Below are 22,326 nucleotides of genomic sequence, written 5' to 3' on the forward strand. Positions count from 1 at the left end.
AAAGCACAAGATATAAACAAAGAAAACAAAAATTGACAAAATAATTCTAGCATAACAAGTAAATTTAATGTCGTCGGCACAAGGTACAAGCACAAAAACACACTAGAAAGTTACAAAGAGTAAGAACTGAAAAGGATCCAACTCATCAGTGAGATTCTAATTAAATGGATCCTCGGCGCCTATTTATAAAACAATCAGTTAAAGAACAGAACTCACCAAAGAATTCTAACCTCATTGCTGTACACCTAAATCTACCCAAGTTAAACAGAACTTACAATGCAAGTCCCAACCCTTTTCTTTTTTTTCTATTTATGTATAACCTAAAACACTTGCTTCACTTTGTTATCAATGGCTACCACAGTCTTGCTGATTCATGGAACTACAAACTTCTGTCAAACAAACTATGCAACCACTTCCAACAATTCTGCTTCACATTTCTGCCCAGCAGTTTCAAACTCCTCTAACTTGCACCCATTATCATCCCCATCACCAACTTCATCATCATTACCATCATTATTATCATAATCTTCAACATTATCATTATCATGGTTGACATAATCTGCATTCTCTTTTTCAATAATGTCATTAACATGATTACTATTATCTCTGCCTTTAACCTTTGGCTGCTTCTCGTCGTTCACCCAATCCGTATCTCTTGAAAGGTCATCACAAGGGGCCAAATCATCTAATGAGTCAACCTTCTCCTCCTCGACTATATCAAGTTTGGAAGTAGTGGAAACTTCGTGACTTGACATGGGAAAATCTTCAGATTGGGGCCCCTTCACAACAATTGGAGATGCTGAAACCTTTGTATCTGGGCCGATAGCTTCAGATATGGTTGAGACAATGTCACGATTCACCTCAATATCAACCCACCGGTCCCCCATCCAATCTCTTGAAACTCTTAGATTCTTTCTACTTATGTTCAAATGTAAGTTTTCACCTGACATCACCCAAAAAGAACATTGCATTCAAGAAAGCAGGCAGGGGGAACAAAGTTTATAAAGAGCAATGGACAAAATAAAAGAAATGACAATATATGTAGTTCCAAAGAGCATACTAGGAATGTAAACTTGCAGACTTTCATCTCCAGAGTTGAGAATTTCAGTCACCACCCCTTCCCACCAGCCATCACTCCACCATGCATCCACCGCAACTCCAACCTCAAAGGTGAGGTCTACCTGATCGTGAGGGAGGGCAGGCCTGATTGTTTGGCGACCTGGGCATCTCATTCCAAGCTTATCAGGCATGGCCAGTCTGAAAGAAGGGACCCATTCCTAAAAATTGAAGAAAATGTCAGCAAACTTCTATGTTAATTGATTCAGGTACAGGTGTCGGTAAAGGTGTGTATTTGGGGGTCGAACTCACTGAACCTCTAATTTAAGGATATGCAGTCTCGGCAAAAAAGAACCATACTTTTTTATATTTTTAATATATTTTGTATGCTAAAATGGTGTTTTATATAATCTAAAATGTCAAAAAGGCACTTTACTCATTTTATTTCAATTATGCAACAAAAAAAATATAATGGCAGTGTTAAGTACAATTTATATAACAAAACTGAATTGATAAATATACTTGCTAAGCACATATCTAATGGGATTCAGATATCAAGTCCCCAACACTGGGTACTTGATGCCTTTTAAAGAGTCCATGTAACATAGATTGCAATAATAATCAATCTTAGTATAAAGCTTTGTGCACCTATTATTCACATTGTGTTTTCAAATTCCATACTGAGGGATCTATAACTAGACCAGACATTAAAGTTCTCTATTCTTTTTTCTTTTGTTCTTTTTTTTGGTCAAGAATATCAAAGTTCAAAACCATGGAGGGAGATAATTAATTATGCATGGTGAATACTTGAAAGGTCAATCCATTGTCCATTATCCTTTTACTTTTCTATTTTGAATTTCAGTCATATAATACGAAATTAAAAAACAGCATTTCAACTGAATAAGCATACCTGAAGATTGCCACATCCATCTTCATCTTTCACATCATCATATTGGACTTTCATATGTCTCCGAGAAACCTGCAAGACTGTACACCTGAACCAACAGCCTCTGATACCACTATCTTGGCAAAGCAACTCTATCTTTTCATTACCCTTAAAGATGGGAGTATGCGAAAGCCGGAATTCAGCATGCTTGTGGGAAATTAGTCTCCTACTAAACAAATCATACTTCAATGATGGTTCATATGTCAACATTTGACGACCTCTACAACTTCTCGTCCTTTTAGCTCCAACCCTTACATTGTCCCCTGGGCTAAATTCTCCATTGTCAAAGAAATCAATATCCAAACATGAGAAAAGTGGTTGATTAAAGTAGCCACGCACTTCACTCAATTTGAAGGGCTTCACACGATTGCTTTTAAATTGTCTATAGCAAAGATGTACTCTGGCTAACAAAGCATTTGGAAAAACAGTAAGACATTTCTCAAAATGTTCACGAGTTAAGACTATGGCAGGACCATCAACACACTCTGCACTGATGACCTGTGCATAAGGTGTGATGAAAACTTCTTTGGGGTGAGTATTTCGTAGAGAAACCACGCCCTTGACTTCTTCATTATGGTGAAACCACCTGGCTTTGACCTTTTTCTGTCCCTTCCTATCTTCATACATATCTTCTAGATATGCAAGGTAGTGCTTTTCTTCATCCGCCATGACAAAGACAAAGGATTGTATCTGAATAACAGGAAAAAGCACAAACTTAGAGTGAAACAACGCCAGTGAAAAGGAAATATGTGTCGAATACGCATCAAGGTGTAGACATTTTTTTTGAAGCTCACATTACATGTGAGCATGCCGGACATCATTCCTTAAATTGAGTCCTATCACTTAATTGTGACTTAAAATCAATGATTCTTTTATCTCAAAGTATTTATAGAGCAAAGCCAGCTGTGTCCATATGGGTCATTCAACATCATAGGGACTCCAGCATCAACTTTCTCTTTCTAAGTACTACTTCATAGTGTAATATACTTATATCACTATGTAATTGATTTGAAGCCCATTTAAGGTTATGTCACATGAATTTTCCTTTTCATAGCAGCTACTATTAGTAGCAGCATTATATTGCCTGTTCACATAAAAGTTAAACTATTAAAATTACTTCGCATTGAAAATTGGAAAATACTCACTGCTATCGTAATCCCATTCCTGCAAAATGCTGGATAGTGCTTCAGTTGTTTACCGCAAGTCCATGGAACACCTGACCACACAATGTCTGAAGTGTGTTCTTTTAAATTCCTCGTCATACGGCCCTGATAGGAACATAGGTGTCAGATGAACATATAAAAGCAAAACTTTGTGTGACAGAAGGACAAAACAAAAGACAGATACCTTGTAGTCAGGCATTTTTATTTGTTGACCACCGACTTCAGTTGCTGGATCATTCTTCAGTGGTTCTGTCATTAGAATGGTTAAAAAAAGAATGTTTAAGTTTCAGACTGATATTCCACTTCATTGTTGTCAAGAAAGCATGATGTAAAGGAGAATAATTTCTCATCCATGGCCCGAACATAATTTCCCAACTCATAGAATTTTACTGTGGAAAGGGGATGCGAGTCGATCCCCTGACCATGGGGTGGAAAGCACCCAGATTCCCCTCATCATCAAGGCTTGGGCTGGTAAAGGTACCAAATATTGTACCCACTAAACCTTATATAATGTTCATAACATGGTCAGCACTACGCTTCTCTGACAACAATATAATTCATAACAACACTAAGCTGCTTAGAATGTCAACAATAAGACCAGTTCCAGTGATTTTCCAAAGAGTCCTCCATGAATATAGCATTTGGGATACGGATACCATCCTATTATTCTTTCACTTATGAGAACTAGACTTCAGTTCTCATAGGTTGTGTTTGTTTGGGGATCAAGCAATGGGATTGGACTATGTATCCTGCTCAATCCTAAATCTTGCGTTTGCATAAAAAAGTGGGCCTCCAGATTGATAGTTCCCATGGATTGTATATCCCCATATGAGGGGGACTATTCAGGGGGCTCCGGATTAGGAGATTTAAAACCAAAACATCACTCATATTTGATTATTATGATTATTACACCATGTAGTCCATGTCTAATGATTGCAAATAAACATAGGCGGATAGGATAGGATTCTACTAATCCCTCCTAATCTAGGGGCATTCCAAGCGTGGGATAGGATACAAAATCTTAAGCGATTGGTAATCAGGACAATTAGTCCCGATACAAATAGTCTCATATGTAATCCAGTCCAACGAAACCAACATGACCGGAGGATGGGACACTACACAGTAAGGTTTGTTTTTTTATTTTTTTATTTTTTTTTTTTTTGCACGCGCAAGTGTGTGCATATTTGTACAATGGGAAGGCAATCAACGGATACATTAAACAATAAATTTTTGAAAACGTATATATAAAAAAAGAATGAGGTAAAAACATACTGGACCGATCGCTTAGCCGATGCTGCTTTGATAGCATAGATGTAAGCCAATTCACAACCTCTCTCCTTGATCTCCATCTGAAGCCGGCATGGACAGACTTCTCTGCCCCAAAAGCATTCAAGAACTCCTCAGAAACAACATAGAACATGTGCCTAACACTCCTTTCATTGCCAATAACAGCAAGAATGGAATCCCCTGAAATATCCTTCAAAAAATAGTGCACCACACGGTTGCCCCGCTCCTTTGAAACAAAGTGCTCTTTCCATTCTACAAAACAGTGCCCACTTGCAGCCATGTTTGGATAACAAAATCACAAAACCCTAACGAAACCCTAATTGCATAGCCAAAGGTGCCAACAAATTTTTGGCAGCAGAGTTTTGACCCAATTAACTCAACTGCTTAAAGAGCTGCAATCTTGTAACAATTTTAATAGAAACCCACAATCTTTCAATAATTCACTATCAAGGTTATGAAAATCTAAAGGCCTTATAAGATTCCCACCTCAAACTAAAAGAGTTCTAGGAAACAAGGTTGGGCAGGTGATAAAACTACCCAAAAAACCCTATGGCTTTGGAGATCTGCAAAAAGATTAGAAAAAAGAAATGGGTTTTGACTTTAAAATCCCAAGAAACACAAAGATGTGATTTTGGAGGTTCAAAGTAGGAAACTAATCAAGAAATTGAAAAAGGCAAGAACCTACTTGTAGAGCAGAAAAAAGAGGCCTGAGAACAGAGAGCAGATTCCGAGAAGTCTGTGGGTTGAAAAGACTTAACTATTGTGATTGTGGGGGCTTCAAGAAAGAGGGAAGAAGAGAAGGTTTAGTTTGGGGTTTGGAGTGTTGAAGGTTTGAGGAGAGGAGGAGATAGAATAGGAAAGAAGATGGGTAGGAAAGAGAAGATGGGTAGCTCAAAAAACCCATAAACAACATGGTGTGAGTGAGCTTTAGGGTTGGAGATTAATGGAAGCCCACAGCCATCCCATGCAGCTGCTGGAGAGAGAGAGAGAGAGAGAGAGAAGTAAGGCGGTAGGAAAAGTGGGAAAATTATCATGACCACCCCTCTCACATGAGGGGAAATCTTGAAAATGAATACTCGGACCTAAATTTTGTTTTTTAAATGTGCGACATGTACTAATTAGTATATATATTAATGTATTAATTAATATTATATTATTATTATTGATCACATTTATTATACAAGTTATAAATACTTAAAATTTTATGAGTAATACTAGAGATCTTAAATATTTTATCAAAAAATTTATCAAATGTCTACATGAGACATTTAGTAAAATTTTTGGGGCCTCTAACATTTTTGAAATTATATAAATGATGTCACATCATCTGTTAGTACACTAATGTGTATATTAACAACAATGCTAGGGATACTTATATATTTATCAATAATCTTACTAACACACTTACAAATTTTGATAAGATTAACCATCACTTGGTATGGGATTCACATCAACTTGTGAGTATGTTAGTAAGATTGTTAGTATTCCTAACATTTTTTGTATACTAATTGTAGGGGCAGCCCAGAGGGCAGGCAAGAAAGCCTGCGCTTTGGGCCCCAAATTTGGCTTAAAAATAGGGGTCCCAAATATAATTTTGTGTTTTAGATATATATATATATATATATATTAAAAAAAATCACATACTATAGGCCCAATAGAACATGGTGCTCAAAAAAAAACAACAAGACTAGATTTTTATTTTTTTTAAGTATTTGTAATGATTGCTTCCTATCTTAATATATCAAAGTAAATTTTTATTTATAATTTTAATGATTATATGTGCAAGTAAATTTTTTTGTGACTACAAACAAATAAAAAAGTTGTAACTTATTGTTTTATCTATGATTTTTTTTTTTTCAATGTAAGAGAGGCCCCATTTCTAAGGTTCACCTTGAGCCTCCTAAATCTCAGAGCCGACTCTGACTAATTGATACATATAGTATTATTCTTTATTTTTTTAATCAGAGTACTATATTATATAAGGGTGCAACTTAGGCAAGCTTAATCTGAGCAATCCGAATCCAGCTCAAATTTTTTTAGGGCTTGGAAAAGATATTTTCAAATTCGGTACGGGTTTGGACAAAAATTCAAAAGTCTGAATTAAATTTGGATGGGCTTGAGCAAAGATGTCAAACAAATCGAGCAACCCAAAGCCCGAATTATATATATATAGATATATAAAAATATTAAATATACATATAAATTATTAGCCATTACATGATATTAAAGTAATTTAGATTATTAAATCATATTGAATATATAGTATATATACAAATAACATAAAATCATACTTTTTTTTTTTTTATTTTCACTTATAGATTGTAAAAACTACTATAGCGACATTTCTCTTATATTGTATAAATTATTTATTTTGACGATATTAATGATTTTCTATAAATATATATATATATATATAGTCAAATTTTAACAATTTAATAATGTAGCTACAAAAAAAAAATTGAAATTCATTTACAATTTGGATAATTCGGGCAACTCGGGTAATTCTGATTTAACTCGAGTCGGGCTTGGACAGACAACCTCGGATTATAATTCGGGTCTGGACAGGTCTCTGCACAACTTAGGCTGAGTTTAGACAACCTCTCAACATGACCAAACAGGCCCGAGTTGCACCCTTATATTATAAGATTTACTTGTCTTCAATATCTATAACCTACATTAAAAGTTTAAAGTGTGTAAGAGTGGTATAACGCTACTGCTTGCAATGATACAACGCTCCTATTTGCTTGGTTTCTTACTCTTTCCTTGCAGATTTTGGGCTACACGTGGGGGGCTTCAAATCATCCACATACACAATAGAAGAAGAAGACAAATTTCACCACTCCTAGAAATTTCCAAGATCAGCGCTCCTGTTACTTGCCTATTTTCCAGAGCTTTTCTATTACAACCCACCCATGTGAAGAAAAGATCTGTTTTTCTGGTTCTCATTTGGTTCATCAGAAATTTCTAGAACCCAATACTATTCTTTGGAAGAAGATCGAACCTACCAAAGCAGTTCAATTTGTCTACTCCCTCAACTACATCGAATGAGGGCCATCCCACACCCTCCAAGTCTTCCTCCTTGAAAGTTCATTCAGTCAGTGCATCATTTGTAGAGAAATAGTTGGGACGACATTCCGCCACTACACTGGATGAGGACCCAATCGAATACATCTACATACAATGTCCAATATTCTGTGGTGGTGAATCGATTGTACAAAATCATCAATCCTATATATTCAACGTCTACGATTTTTTATTCATCATGTACATAGATAAGCTCCTAAACAGAAGACTCCCAAATTGCTCCACCTTGTAATACATTATTACAAACCTTTTGTTTTGTTTATACATTAGATGATTACACATCATGATCTTCAATTTCTTTTGTTTGCAGATGTTGGTATTGGATTTGTACGTTTGTGTGTTAAATCAATGTTTGTTAATATGTATACCTTGCACACATTATGTTTGACAATATACCTATAAGAGAAAACTTATTATGTGCATATGCTTATGATATTTATTGCCAATGAAATTGGTTTATTTTATTTTATTCCTTCATATCAAAACATTCCAAACGAATTAACTTGCCTGTTTTTGTCATATAAGACTTTGAATGGTTATTTTGCTATGGTTTCTTTCATGCTAAGTTTCTCTTGGCAGGTTTCAAGGTTTATATCAATCATGACAAAGTTGATACTTGTGAAAGTTCACAATGTGAAGTGAGTTCAAGCACAGGTAATTAATGAAATCTTCCCGATGGTATTTGTAAACCACAGTATAACCATTAGACATGTTGAAAATATGAATACGAATATATTCACTTAAAACCATATGCAGCTGAAAGCAACCAAGATAGAATTCTGAAGGTGCCAGGTTTTGCAGGAACTAAAAATTCAGGTCAGTAATGCAGTAGAAAATTTTACTTGTTTATGTTATTTGTTTTTAGAAAAAAATTATTTATCTTAAAAAAAAGCATAAAACCAACTTCAATTTAGGCAAATCAATTTATTTAATAACACATAATGCACTTCCAACCTATGAACACTATGTAGCTCAAGTTGAAAGTCCTACAATGGACGATTGTCACAGAAGACATTGGCCTTGTTTGATTTAGCTTATTCTATCTGCTTAGATAGTTTTTTTTTTTTAAGACCATGCGCAAGAGTGTTTGGTACAATTTTTGTATATCATTTATGCTGCAAAAATAGATTAAATAAGTTGAAAAAAATGATTGTTTTCAACTTGAAGGAGAGATGCTAGTTTCATCTTTTTTATTATCAACTTCAAACATGAAATTATTTTTTTTTTTTTTTTCTCTTTTTTGGTGAAGTTTGGCCATGTGCTGGGATGCGATGAAATTGGTACATGCAAAATATCAGTTGGACGAGGTGGTGCTCTTTGTTTACTTGTGCAGCTACGTGGGTTGGAAAAAAGAGTTGGCCAGTCGGTGCACCATATATATATATGTCTATACTCTTTGTTCTGTTTCACTTCCTATCTTAGTTCAACTTCGTTGTTTCTGGGTTCACAAATTATAACCCAAACTCCACAATCTGGTATGTAATTTAGTGGTTTTCTACTCCTTTTTCTGCTATATAAGGATATATTGACATCTGATTTGCATGCCTCTGTTCTCATGGTTGCCTATTAGTGCATACACAGATTAGGCACACCATCTGTTCGACAATATGCCTGAATATACAGACCAAAAAATTAGAGGCCTTCCCTAACTGAAAACTTATTAACATAATCATATATATATATATATATATTCAAGCTTCCAATAAAACCCCATCTATGCTCAACAATGCAAAATAAATGCAATCAATGAGAGCCATTGTTGTGAGCAACAAATGAGCATAACCTATTTACCCACAAAACAACCCATTGAAAATGGGTGAATGCTCATAAAAGTTAGAGAACTTATATTCAGAAACTATACCAATGATGCTAAAGACTGCTATCTCCATTAACAAAATTGATGGATTTCTAGCTTTAAAGACATTACATTAAAATTCAAAAACAAAGCATTGAAAACTTGGTACTTTCAGATGCAAAAGGATGACGACCCAGACTTGCTAATCGTGATTTTAGTTAATTAATTATGTGTTAATTCTAATTGAACTAATTTGTGCATATCTGTCCAAATTGAAAATTTACTTGTTAAGGTTACAACTTTGAAACTGAAATCGACGATCTTATTGAGCACACAAATTGAAATTGAGTACATGGATAGGTTCATAGGAATTTTTAGAGCAATTTGGGAAGTTTAATTAAAAATTGATTTAGTTTACTTAAATTGTCTGTGATTGAATTAAGTCTTAATTGGAAGTATTAATTATGTTCCTATATGTTAATTATGTGATTAAGTGTTATTGATTGTTATGAGATTTATTGACTTGTATTGTTTAAACAGATAGGTTAGAATGAAAATTAAACTTGTCAGATTCGTTAATTTTAACAAGTTAGAATTAAATAATCGGATAGGAACCAGAGCCTAATTCACATTAGTATAACTTAATATAGTGTAATTGAGATTACAAAATGATGAGAATTAATTTAAGTGAGTGAATTTGACTTACATTAATTAATGTGATTTATTATTAGCTTTAGTTAACTTTGAAGAATTAGATGATATATCTATATATATACAAAACAAAACAAAACAAAAAAATGAATAATAAATAAATCCCACTCATCAATGGAGCCCCACTCATCAATGGAGTAAAGTAAAGAACTTGTGGGTCTTCCTGTGCAATACACGTAGAGTGAGAAAGGGAGAGTAAACATTTGAGAGTTCAACAAATATTAGAAGAAGAAGAAGAAGAAATTGAAGAAAGGGTTAGGGTAAAACATTCAACACAACTCAAATTGTTCACTTTAGGTAAGAATTCTCCTCCCTAATCTCATGTAGTTGAATGTATTTGAAGATTTATACTCATAAGTTAAAGAATTTAAGTGTAAGCAAGAAGAATATAAGTTTAATGGAAGATTAGTTCATATTGATACATGCATGGCAAGATTCATAAATATCCATGATCATACATTCATGTTCTTACATACACCTCCAAATTGAAGTCGAAACTCCATAGGAATTGGGAAATTGAAGCTTAGTATGGCAAGGTTTATGTTTATACATGCCAAATCTTGAAGTGAAATATTCATGACCATATAAGAACTTAGATGAATTAATTTTTAAACTCAACATGCATGGCATAATTTTAGTTCAAACAACTATTAGTTTGCATGATCCTTACATGCATGTCATGATTTCAAGAATCCATGAACAAAACAATTGTTTTCTAAACTTATTTTCAAACATGATTCATGGAGTTTGAGAAGAGATTAAACATGAATTAGAGCTTGGGTTCAAGAAAATGGATGTTTCATGAAATTGAGTTTCAAAAATGGAAGAATGAGTTTAATTTGATATTTAGAGCCTTATAAGAATTCAATTAAAAATCTGATTTAGGTTTGTAAAATTAGATGTAGTCAAATTAAGCCTTAATTGAGAATTAATTAAATTCAATTGAAATTGAGTTAGGCTTTAAGATTATGGAAATAATGTGAAGATTAATTATTTGGGCCTTGATTTGCTTGAAAATGGAGTTGAAATTGCAAAATGTACATATTTATGAGTTTCTGATTCAGTAATTTAAACATGACTGAATAATCGTAATTTAATGTGTATGAGCCTAATTTAAGTTTGATTGTGTAATTAATGAACTTAATAAGGGTTGGTATATGATTAGATTATTTATATTTAACTAGTTTGGTTAATGCATAGCTAAACATATTTTAATTGGAGGTTAATAATCTAATTTATTCCTAATACTAGTCATCCATATTTAAAAGGAATGGAAGAAAAATAAATAGGAATAACCGAATGAAAAATTAGAATCAAATGAGAGAAAACGAATAGAGATTGAACAATCGAATTGAATAGAATTATAAGAGTGTGATTGTAATTGTGTTGTGCTTGACTTTAATTGTTTAGGTCAAATGCCGAACCAATAGTACGTGTATCGAGGAGCCCATTGTGAGTAACAATGTCGTAAAGATATGTTCAATCGTATTTATTTTCAGATTGATAAATTATATTGCTTTCTGAAATGATACTTTTTATCAATTGAATGATGATCCTATTTTGAACTGTATTCGTGGCATCCATAGCGTATTGTAATTGTTATTGTTATTGACATTGTTATTGTTACAGAGATCTTTGTCAGTTCCAAATCTTGGAACTATTGTTATTGTATGATGGCCATCAATTGATTGTTCGGTCTTTTAAGACCTAGTGTATTGTTACTATTGGATGTACCACGTATGAGCTATATGAATATGATGGATCGAATTGATCAAATTGAATGATTGATTGACAAATGATATTGATTGAAAATGTTCTAATACTAATCGATTGTTTCAAAGACTGTAAGGGCATCATTCTTAACCTCTTTACATATCTATTATTCATTGGGCTCTAGCTCACTGTTTATTATATATATGTAGGTGATCGAGCACCAGATCAAAGCTAGTGGCGTCAACCCGAACCCTTGTTTTGTCAAGCCAGCTATTGTGCCTCATCGCGAGGTTCCGAACCAACACGTGTCAAGGCTTTTTAGGTGGTTCAAATTCACCCCTTTGATATTGGTCAAGTGAAATGAATGTTTTATGATTTTTGTTAATATTGTTTTCGATAATGGGATTTAATTCCCTACATTATGTTTTGTCTTGTATATATGAGCTTTATGGACATAAGTGTTCATGTATATAACTATGTATATGAAAGTTTATTTCCATTCAGGTCCTCACAGCACATTGGACGATGTATATTATTATTGATTGGCTTCAGCCAGCCCTTTTATATTGTATTATTGTCATTATTGTTAAACAGACCTTTGGTAATCACGGATTACTGGCCAGTTACGGGGCTAAACCTATAGGGCCGGGTTTGGGTTGTGACAAAAAAGTATTTCATTGTGATTCTTTATTTTCATGGAGTTACTTCTGGGTTCCGTCAACTTGATTGGTTTATTGATGGGTATGCAATCATTACCATGAAGAAGGGGGAGATGGCATTGTTCATGCTGCCCCTGATTTGGGTTATGAACCACAGGCAGAAATAGTGTCCCTCTCAATTGTGTTAGTATAGATGTTTGCAAGGATGGTGGAATTATTAAGAAAGTAATGGAGAAGGGAGAACAAATTGGCCCACCCAGTGATTCAGATTATGTTCTTGGTAATATAACTTGTTTGTTTATTATTAATTATTTGATTCCATATGATTTTCATTGATAACAAGTTCTATGTTTTTAGGTTGTTTAGGCTCGGGGCCGGCCCTGAGGCATGGCGAGCAAGACTGTTGCCTTGGGCCCCCAAATTTTGTCAAAAAAATAGGACCCCCAAATAATTTTTGATCTTGAGTTATGTTTGGTTCATTGAAATTAAAAAATAAAATAAAATGAAAATCACTCCAACATAATGTCCAAAAAGACTATTAAGAAATGATCATTCTATTTAATTTCATTTCATTTCAATGAACCAAATACTACATGTTAAAATCCACCTACTCTCCACCTACTTCACCCACTTAAACCTACTCCACTAAACCTAACCCACTACACCACTACCACCTCACCTACTCCACTAAACCTAACCCACTACACCACTACCACCTCCACTTCACCTACTCCTTACCTACTACACACTCACCCTCTTCTATATATAGGAATCATGAATCATTGTAATTGATATAACATTACATCAATCAATAATAATACATACAATTTATTCTCTCTCTTTCTCTATACATTATTTCTTACATGGTATCAGAGCGATAAGATTTAAGCCTGTATTTCTTTCTCACAGGCGGGCAGCCGGCCGACACCTTTGCCTTTGCTGCCCGCTGGAATTTTCTACACATACCTTTCACTCTCCACAGCCGTAACTCTGCAAGAAGAGAAACTTCGCTCCATCATTTTCTTCCACGAATCTTCTTCGTGGCTTTCGAGCTCGTCTCTCACTATCTCGTGCAATCGATCTTTGCACTTCATCGCCACATGTGAGCAACCGTGGCCGTCGTAAACGCCGAAAAAGTGCAAATCCGCCGGATTCTGACTACTCCGGCGGCAAAGCAAGGGGTGAATGGCCACAGCGTCTTCCATATCTCTCCTCCTTCCACGCACAGAAGTCATGCCTAACTTAGGGCATTTCTGAGCCACCTCAGGCTCGTTTGTCACATTTGAAGTCGGAGATGCACACTGTTTCGCAGACGTTGTCTCTGATTCACCGTTCTCCACCAAACGACCTTCACTAATCACGCAATTCTCAACTGCTTTTCCGCACTCAGACAGCTTCGAATCTGCCACCAAAACATCCAATTTCTGATGTTTTCTACCGTGCTCTTCCAGATTCTTCTCAGCTTGGTGATAGATTTTTCATAATGGTTGCTACCGCCGCTACTTCTGCATTTTTTCCAGTTGCATCTCCTCCACCCGATTCTGGTGCCAAGACATCCAGCAAGCTTGGAGGACCTCCAGCAAATGTGGATGCACGAGGGATTAAATCAAAATCTGCTGCCACTGGGGGTTTGCAGGTTAAGGCCAATGCACAAGCCCCTTCCAAGGTAAACGGTACCAAAGTTGGTGTAATGGAGGGGCTCAAGAGTGAGGATGATTCGCCATCACTTCACCAAAGGACTTTTATCAACCAACTGTTCACCCACGTTGGGCAGTGTTACAGCTGCAAATTTGTCTTCTTATCACGTGAGGTGATGATGAGATTTGTGAATTATTTGAAGTGGTTTGAGCTGGAATGCATATCTTCAGAAAAGGAATGTGCCGGTAAACCTAAGATAAACTATGTTAATATGTTACAGTGTGTCTCTCTCTCACTTTACTTTTTCCACCACCCACAACACATTATCATCGCCATTCCCTAACCCACATGGACTTGTTCCCATCGTTTCATACAACTCATCATTCATCCCACTAGAATATATAGAATATATATATATTTAAAAAAAAAAAAAAAACAATACAAATTTGCACACCAAACCTTCCCTTATTTTATTCATGTTGGGGTTCACCCCGATCACCATTTTACACCAAAAAAAAAAAAAAAAAAAAAAAAAAACAACCACAAGATTTGTTTTCTTTTCTGCAGACGGCCACCCACCGATCTCACTTTTTCGCCTATTCCGCCGGTCTTTTCTTCTTACCTCCGTCCTGGGCGGCCCTTGACGGTGTTGCCTCCGTGTTTCCCACTCCACTGGGCACGATCACTCCACCCTGCTCCTCCACTACAGCATATGGCGGACCTCCAAATCGGAACATAACGGTGGCCTTCCGCTTCAGCTCCTTATTTTCCGCCTTTAGCACACTTATCTCTGCTCGCGCATCCTTATACATGCGTTGGAGCAGAGCCAGCTGGGAGTTTAACTGCTGCACCTCATTTGCCCTACTCTGCAGCCGGTTCGACAAGTTTGTCACCGCAGTCATAGTTTCAACACAGGACTTCAATGTATACTGATTAGCTTCAATATCCGTTTGCACTGCCATTTTTTGCTCCACCGACCGCATCGGAAAGTTCAACGGAGCAAAACCAGAGGTGTTTGGTTGAGGTTCACAGGCCACCGCACCAGTTATCTCTCTTGTTGACTCGTTGAGGTCGGGAAAGAGAGTGAGCAGACCACGGGAAGAAGAGGCTATGTTCTGGGTAGCTGAACGGGAAGAAGAACCCATGTTTTTGGGTTGCTGAGTGTTTCAGAGAAGGGTTAGTTACAGAATGTTACAGAGAACGAAGAGGTTTCAACTGGTTTGTTATGCTTCCAAGCCTCAGACTTCGCTTTGGTTTATAAAGACAGAGACGACGAGGCCGACACGCGCTCTGTCAATCACGTGCATCGCCGCGTGTCAGGCGCCCCTTTTGATGGCTCGACGCTTCCTGTCGGGCACGTCTTTTGATGAAGTGGGCGCGCCTTTTGATGGCACGTCTTTTGATGGCACATCTTTTTATGAATTGGGCACGCTTTTTGATGGCACGCCTTTTTATGGATTGGGCACACCTTTTGAGGGTGCGACTTTTTAAGGGTCCAACAAGACTCTGTAAACTGTCCCGACATTGATTCCGGTTAGCTCCTTCATGGGTCCGACAAGACTCTGTAAACTGTCCCGACATTGATTCCGGTTAGCTCCTTTATGGGTCCGACAAGACTCTGTAAACTGTCCCGACATTGATTCCGGTTAGCTCCTTTATGGGTCCGACAAGACTCTGTAAACTGTCCCGACATTGATTCCGGTTAGTTTCTACAAGGGTCCAGCAAGACTCCGTAAACTGTCACAACAACTGTCACAGCATTATCTGCTACAACGGTCCGACATGACCCCATAAACTGTCTTCTACATCGGTCTGACACCGCCATCCAGTGTCCTCTACACCGTTATGACACCACCATACAGTGTCCTCTACAACGTTATGACACCCCCATACAGTGTCCTCTACAACGTTATGACACCACCATCCAGTGTCTTCACCAATGGTCTGACACGACCATACAGTGTCACCTATCCTCTTTTATTTTTTATGTATTTTCTTATTTTGTTACTCTCTCCAAACTCAAGTTGGTTAGTTCCTATCCCCCTTGAGTTTGCGGGGGGCTGTTAAAATCCACCTACTCTCCACCTACTTCACCCACTTAAACCTACTCCACTAAACCTAACCCACTACACCACTACCACCTCACCTACTCCACTAAACCTAACCCACTACACCACTACCACCTCCACTTCACCTACTCCTTACCTACTACACACTCACCCTCTTCTATATATAGGAATCATAAATCATTGTAATTGATATAACATTACATCAATCAATAATAATACATACAATTTATTCTCTCTCTTTCTCTATACATTATTTCTTACACTACATAATAGTATTAGTAGTTTAAATATGAAATTTTAATTTTTTTTTTAAACAATTGAATTCGTGAATTATTTAAAAGTAATGGATGGTTGTTTGCCAAATGCATGAATTATTTATAGAATATTATTTGACTATACCAATTATGATTGTCTTTAGAATTTTTTTTTTTTTTAAGTTGAAGTTTATCAAATTTTACAATTCAATCTACCACGTTAGGAAGTGTGAGTAAACTAATAATGTTAACAATCAAAAATGTTTAAAATTTATCTCAACATTAAAATATGTATGATGATTTGGGCCTCATTTTTTGAGTTTGCCTTGGGCCCTAAAAAAGTCAAGGCCAACCCTATTTAGGCTGTAGTTTTCAACTGCTATTATTCTTGTTAGAACAACGACTCAAGGAATTTTTTTGGTTTCTGATGCAGTCAAGTATCAAGTGGGGCTGGATGATGGTGCAAGGCTAGCCTATTTAGGCTGCAGTTTTCAACTGTTATTATTCTTGTTAGAACAACGATTCAAGGAATTTTTTTGGTTTCTGGTGCAGTCAAGTATCAACTGAGGTTGAATGATGGTGCTATGGTTACAACAACACCAGAAAAGAGTCGAATTTCATGTGAAAGATGGTAATTGGCTATTAAAATAATGATTTGCATTTGTTTTCAATGTTTTGGATTAAACATTTATAATCCAGTGAAGTATAAGGGGTATAGTTCCATTGACATCTTTTACAGGAAAATCGTTATGCTTGATTCTTTAGGCCATTTTGTCCAACACTGCCAAAAACACTCAACACCATGGGAAGGGGAGAGAAGGTCAATCTAATTATTCAACCTAAGAGTATGTCCTCCCCTCAGTATTATTTGTTTGTAGAGTTTTGGGAGTTGCCAATTGGTAAGATTGATATCTCTTTTAATAATTATTTGAAACATATATGTCCAACTTGTGCTTTTTGAAACTCAGTAGCATGCCAAGTTCACACTAGGTGAATGGTCATTTGCATTTTCAATTCTCTTGAGATTAGACTTTAGGTTGAGGATGAGTTTATGGCCATTGATTTTGTTGACATATTAGACAACAAGTGAGTTTCCAGGTTGTTATGAATCTCTTGGGGTCTGTTTAGTAGTCATTTCATTTTCAATTTTCAGTTTATATTTACAAAAATTTTAAAAATTATCATAAAAACTTGTTTGATAACTTTTTTGGTTTATAAATAGTTGTTTCAGTTTGTAAATTTGAGGAAAAACGTAAACTCAAAAAATGAGTTCACGTTAGTTTTTAAACAGAAATTTAAAAATTTGACTAACAAATTTTTTTTTCAAATAAATTTTTTTCCAAATAATTTTTTTTGATTATTTTTTTTTCAATTATAATGTGTATGATCCCATTGTCATAAATAATAAAAAATAAATATATATTTTTTAGGCCTGAACAACCATATTTTTTAGTTTATGTTTTTAAAATTTTTCAAACATTTTGTTCAAATCAAACGCATTTGTAGTTTATGTTTTCCTAAAAATAAACAAAAACCAGTTTATAAAATTTTTGTAAACATAAACAAAAAACGTAAACGTTACCAAACACTACCTTGATATCATAATTTGATCCATGTGTTTTAATTTATTTTCTTAATTCCAGTTTCAAAAATTTTCCATATATGTGCTTTAGAATTAAGAATCTTTTTTACCTTGCTTGCCTAATCAACTAGCATATGGAAATCAAACGATGTTTGTTGTATCAAAACTGTCTTTTGGAAATTGTATGCCATTATGTGTTCACTGTATCAATACACTGTATGTAATTGGAATTAAGCATGTTCTGTTTATTGCTCTTTCCTGTTTTAAATTATCTTTGTTTCATATCATTTCTTTAGTTTCTTCGTTGTTCATTTTCTTTGGCAATGGTTCCAATTGTATGTTGATTATTCATCTCCTTTGATACAATATATTTTGTTCATTTTACTTTTAACGTACCTCATTAACTGTGAACTAAAAAATAACTCAAAAAATTTCAAAATGTTTGGAGAATGAGACTTTGTTCTTTCTTTTGTTTTTGTTTTTTTTTCCTTTTTTTTCTTTTTTGGTTAAGTGACCAGGCAATTTTTGTTTTCAAAAAATAGATTATCAAGATTGACCTGCGTTTCTTAGCTCTACTGTAATATGAATATTCAACTAAGTCATGCTTCATTTGAAGGCTTTTGGTGGTATGTCTATGTAGTTAGGTATTGTCATGAGGTCTAGATCCATGTAATTCTCATATGGAAATTGATATTCAAATAGAATCATACAAAATTTAAGACAAGAATGGTGTGGTAATGCAATTCTTACAATTATGAATCAAAATAATGAAGCATTTTGACTTCCAATGAATATATATAATGAGACATATCGTTCTGTATGATTTTTTTGCATATAAATTTTGTTTGTATGACATTTCCCTTCTCATATTATAAAGCATGATGCTATTTGAATTGTGATGTGCCTAGTTTTAATTCTTTGCAACCTATGAGATGTAGTTTTAAACCGGTATGTCTACTGCTTCACTCATTTTGGAAATCCATATTGATACATTCTTAATTTTGTAATCTTTTAGTACCTAAAGAAAATCTTAAAGATATGAAGACAGCAAGAGAGATGATGAGTTTACAGATGAGAAATTGAAGGAAACAAATTTCTATAGAACAAACATTGTGCTAGCGTTATTGCACCAGCAACTAGGCAATATCTCCATAAGATGTAATACATATAATTTTTTATCAGAACAAATTTAAGTCTGCATTTTGTTGCCAATTTTAACAACATTGCTAAAATGTTGCAAAACCACCTTGCAACATGTGGGTTCAGTCTACATTATTATTTTGTTAATTCTACAATGTGGTAACAAGTGGGATATGTCTTTAATGATTGAGTGAGTTCATTTAATCTAAAGCTTTATGCAAGATGTTTTCTAAGTAACCTTTCTTTATTATCTTGGTTAGTTCATTAATTTGAAGGATGATTCCAAGGTCAAACTCATTCCCAAAGAAAAAAATTTGTAGAAGGAAAATATGGTAACTTTAAATATAACGATGCAACATAGAGATGCCTTACCCTGCCAACAAAATCATTCACAGTGCAGTATGAAATATCTGCATTTGTTTTCACCAAAAGGAGAATGATGAAAACGGATTTTTAAGGATCGATGCAGTAGCAGAGTGTGAGGAATACAAATAATGTTTTAGGGTTTAGGGTTTAGTTTATCATTCACTGATCCTTTCACATTACAATCATAATAAATTGCTGGATTTAGCCCCATTTGTGCCTATGTCAGTAAATTGAACCAACTATTCAAATTCTAAATCCTTGAGAACCGCTAGACAGAACTAATGAATTGCCTGAGCTAGATTTTTAACTAATACACATAACCAATTACTATAGAGGTATAACAAAAGAGATGAAAATCAGTGTTTGTAGTAGTGTTTCTTATTGTAGACGTTCTTCTAGAGACTTCATATGTTTGTGAATCATTTAATCTAACAGAGTGATTGACTAGAATAACAATACATGTTTTTCTGTTTATTCTATTGGACTTCCATTGTATCCAAATAATTGCACTCTTCTTCATTGTGTGCTTAAATGATTTAGGATGAACTTCCTCCAACCATGCGATTGATGCATGTATGCCTAAATTATGTTATTTTCTTATATTATAAGGTTTGATTAGAAAGAAAACTTGGAATGCTGTAGGTATGGCAGATAATTAATACAATATTCCTACATCTTAGTATGAATTTTACAATTATCTGAGAGTCGCATCTACAATTAAAACACTCAAGGTATTTTTATGCACATATGATGAGATTTCTTTGTTTCAACAAATTATATATCCCTATATTAGCCTTCCCTTTGTTAATTCTGGGGTTTGTCAAGGACTATATAATTCATCAGGTGCTTGGCAATCTCTAATTTATGCTAATGCAAATCCATGGTATCTTGTACTATCCGAAGTTCTGAAAAAAATTACTACAAAATCTGCTGGATGATATCCATGAAGAACAAACTTTGATTTTCTTTAACTTTGATGGTAAGGTGATATCAATTATGTAGATTTGCAACATTTGGCATGATGCAGCTATTCCATTTGTGGAAGTTATTCAGCAGTTCAAAGCTTGGATGGTTCAACATGGCTTGCTGGGAAAATAGGTCAATCGGCGTCTTACTAAAGCTGCATTTGTAACTTGGTAAGTTGACTTCTGTGGATTGCTAATGATAAATTGAAAAAATAAATTTGATCTTCTTCACTCAAACTTTTCCAAAGCTTAATTGGATTTTATTTTGCCTGCTTACCACCAATCATTAGATATGTAAACATCAAAGTAGTTCTGGACATGATAGAATAGGGTTAAATGAGGAGGACAACATGTTAGCATATTATATTAAGTGATATTATATTAGCCGAAAGGTAGCCGAAAGATACACTAGGGTCTGTCTGTAATCATTTTATGCACTCAGGGATAGCACTCAGGGATCATCTTGTAATTGCATTTCTTGTAAACCCTAATCTTAATCTATAAATAGGGGGTGATATTCTATCATTCCCCAAGCTGGTTACCCAAGCTTCATGGTATCAGAGCTACACCTCTAGGGTTAGGGTTCAAAACGTACCTAGTTGGATCATCTGCTGGGTTGATCTCCTTCAGCCGTCATCTGCTTCATCTTCGTCCCTCCGCTCGTCTGCTTCGTCTTCATCTTCGTCTGCTCGTCTGCTTCGTCTGCTCGTCTGCTCGTCTGCTTCGTCTGCTCGTCTGCTCGTCGTCCTCATCTCCCTCGCCTTCCGTCATCGCCCTCGTCGTCCTCATCTCCCTCGCCTTCGTCACTCTGGTATCTCACACCCTTGATATATATATAAATATATGTATATATATGCTGATATATATTAATATAACCTGATATATATATTTATATATATAAATACATGTTTATATAAATAAATCAATATATATATATATATATATAAAAACAAAAAAAAAACAAAAAAAAAAACACAAAAACAAAAACAAAAAAAAAAAAAAAAAAAAGAAGAATGGTTTCTTAATTTTTTTTTTTGTGTTATGTCTTTATAGTAGTCATTGTGCCTGTTATCTCACTACCACCTTCCGGGTTTGTGATTATCACTAGTTTTGTTGCGGGTTCGGTAGTATTGTATCCATGACAGATTCCACCAGTGTGTCCCCTTCTTCTCAAACACCAAAGAGTGAGAGTCCCATTCTACCTACTACCATGACTGAGAACCCCAACCCTAGTCTGAAAATCACCACCTCTCTATTTAATGGTCAAAACTACCTAGCATGGTCTCAAAGTTTGACTTTGTTTTTGAAAAGCAGAGGAAAGATGGGGTATATTGATGGCAGGATACAGGCACCTAGTACCACTGACTCAGGTTATGACCAATGGGAGATTACCAACTCTTTGATTATGAGTTGGCTTATCCATTCGATGGTTCCAGAACTTGGTGAGGGCTACTTGTCTATGGAGACCGCCCAGGACATTTGGGAGGCTGTGGCTATTACCTATTCCCACAAAGGAAATTTTTCACAGGCATTTGAGTTGCGCCGCTCTATTGAGAGCTCACTTCAGGGGGAGCAAACTGTTCTTCAATACTTCACTTTCCTCACCAACTGCTGGAAACGCCTTGACCACCTGGAAGACTATAAGCCCGTTTGCCCTACTGATTCTATCGGGTACAAAAAGTTCATCGCACGGGAACGGGTCTTTAAATTTTTGGCCGGCTTAAATGTGGAATATGATCCAGTTAGGGGTCGAGTTTTGAGTATGGATACTCTTCCTTCACTTCAGGAGGCATTTGCCTATGTACAAAATGAGGAGAGTCGCCGGTCTGCCATGATGTCCCCTGTCTCTACTGACCGTTCCGCATTACTGTCTACTCCTCGAGATGGCCTCAGCCTGC

General features: G+C 35.4%; 1 protein-coding gene and 1 long non-coding RNA gene across 2 annotated transcripts; one reads left to right on the top strand and one right to left on the bottom strand.

Annotated features, from left to right (window-relative positions):
- Positions 1–32: 32 nt before the first annotated feature.
- On the bottom strand, positions 33–5,522 carry LOC114302669 (uncharacterized). The gene is made up of 6 exons (XM_028247716.2): positions 4,438–5,522; positions 3,350–3,414; positions 3,148–3,270; positions 1,967–2,692; positions 1,061–1,277; positions 33–943 (listed from the first exon to the last, which is right to left on the bottom strand). Exons 1-6 carry the CDS (start codon positions 4,730–4,732, stop codon positions 402–404), a joined length of 1,968 nt encoding a protein of 655 aa, XP_028103517.2. The 5' UTR covers positions 4,733–5,522; the 3' UTR covers positions 33–401.
- A 1,623-nt stretch (positions 5,523–7,145) lies between these two features.
- LOC114302668 (uncharacterized) lies at positions 7,146–12,346 on the top strand. The gene is made up of 5 exons (XR_014338955.1): positions 7,146–7,764; positions 8,116–8,190; positions 8,293–8,352; positions 8,786–9,011; positions 11,965–12,346. It is a non-coding gene; the product is annotated as an uncharacterized LOC114302668 (long non-coding RNA).
- The last annotated feature ends 9,980 nt before the right edge of the window (positions 12,347–22,326 follow it).

This window comes from Camellia sinensis, chromosome 8 (assembly GCF_055761805.1).
Source record: "Camellia sinensis isolate YWXY chromosome 8, ASM5576180v1, whole genome shotgun sequence".
Taxonomy (NCBI): domain Eukaryota; kingdom Viridiplantae; phylum Streptophyta; class Magnoliopsida; order Ericales; family Theaceae; genus Camellia; species Camellia sinensis.

What these genes read in the sequence shown, in the direction of transcription:
- LOC114302669 (XM_028247716.2), bottom strand. Translation starts at nt 4,732, where the DNA reads ATGGCTGCAAGTGGGCACTGTTTTGTAGAATGGAAAGAGCACTTTGTT. An exon ending in GGAATGGGATTACGATAGCA is followed by an intron (nt 2,693 to 3,147) that starts GTGAGTATTTTC and finishes CCTGTTATTCAG; the next exon opens with ATACAATCCTTTGTCTTTGT. An exon ending in ATGGATGTGGCAATCTTCAG is followed by an intron (nt 1,278 to 1,966) that starts GTATGCTTATTC and finishes TTCAATTTTTAG; the next exon opens with GAATGGGTCCCTTCTTTCAG.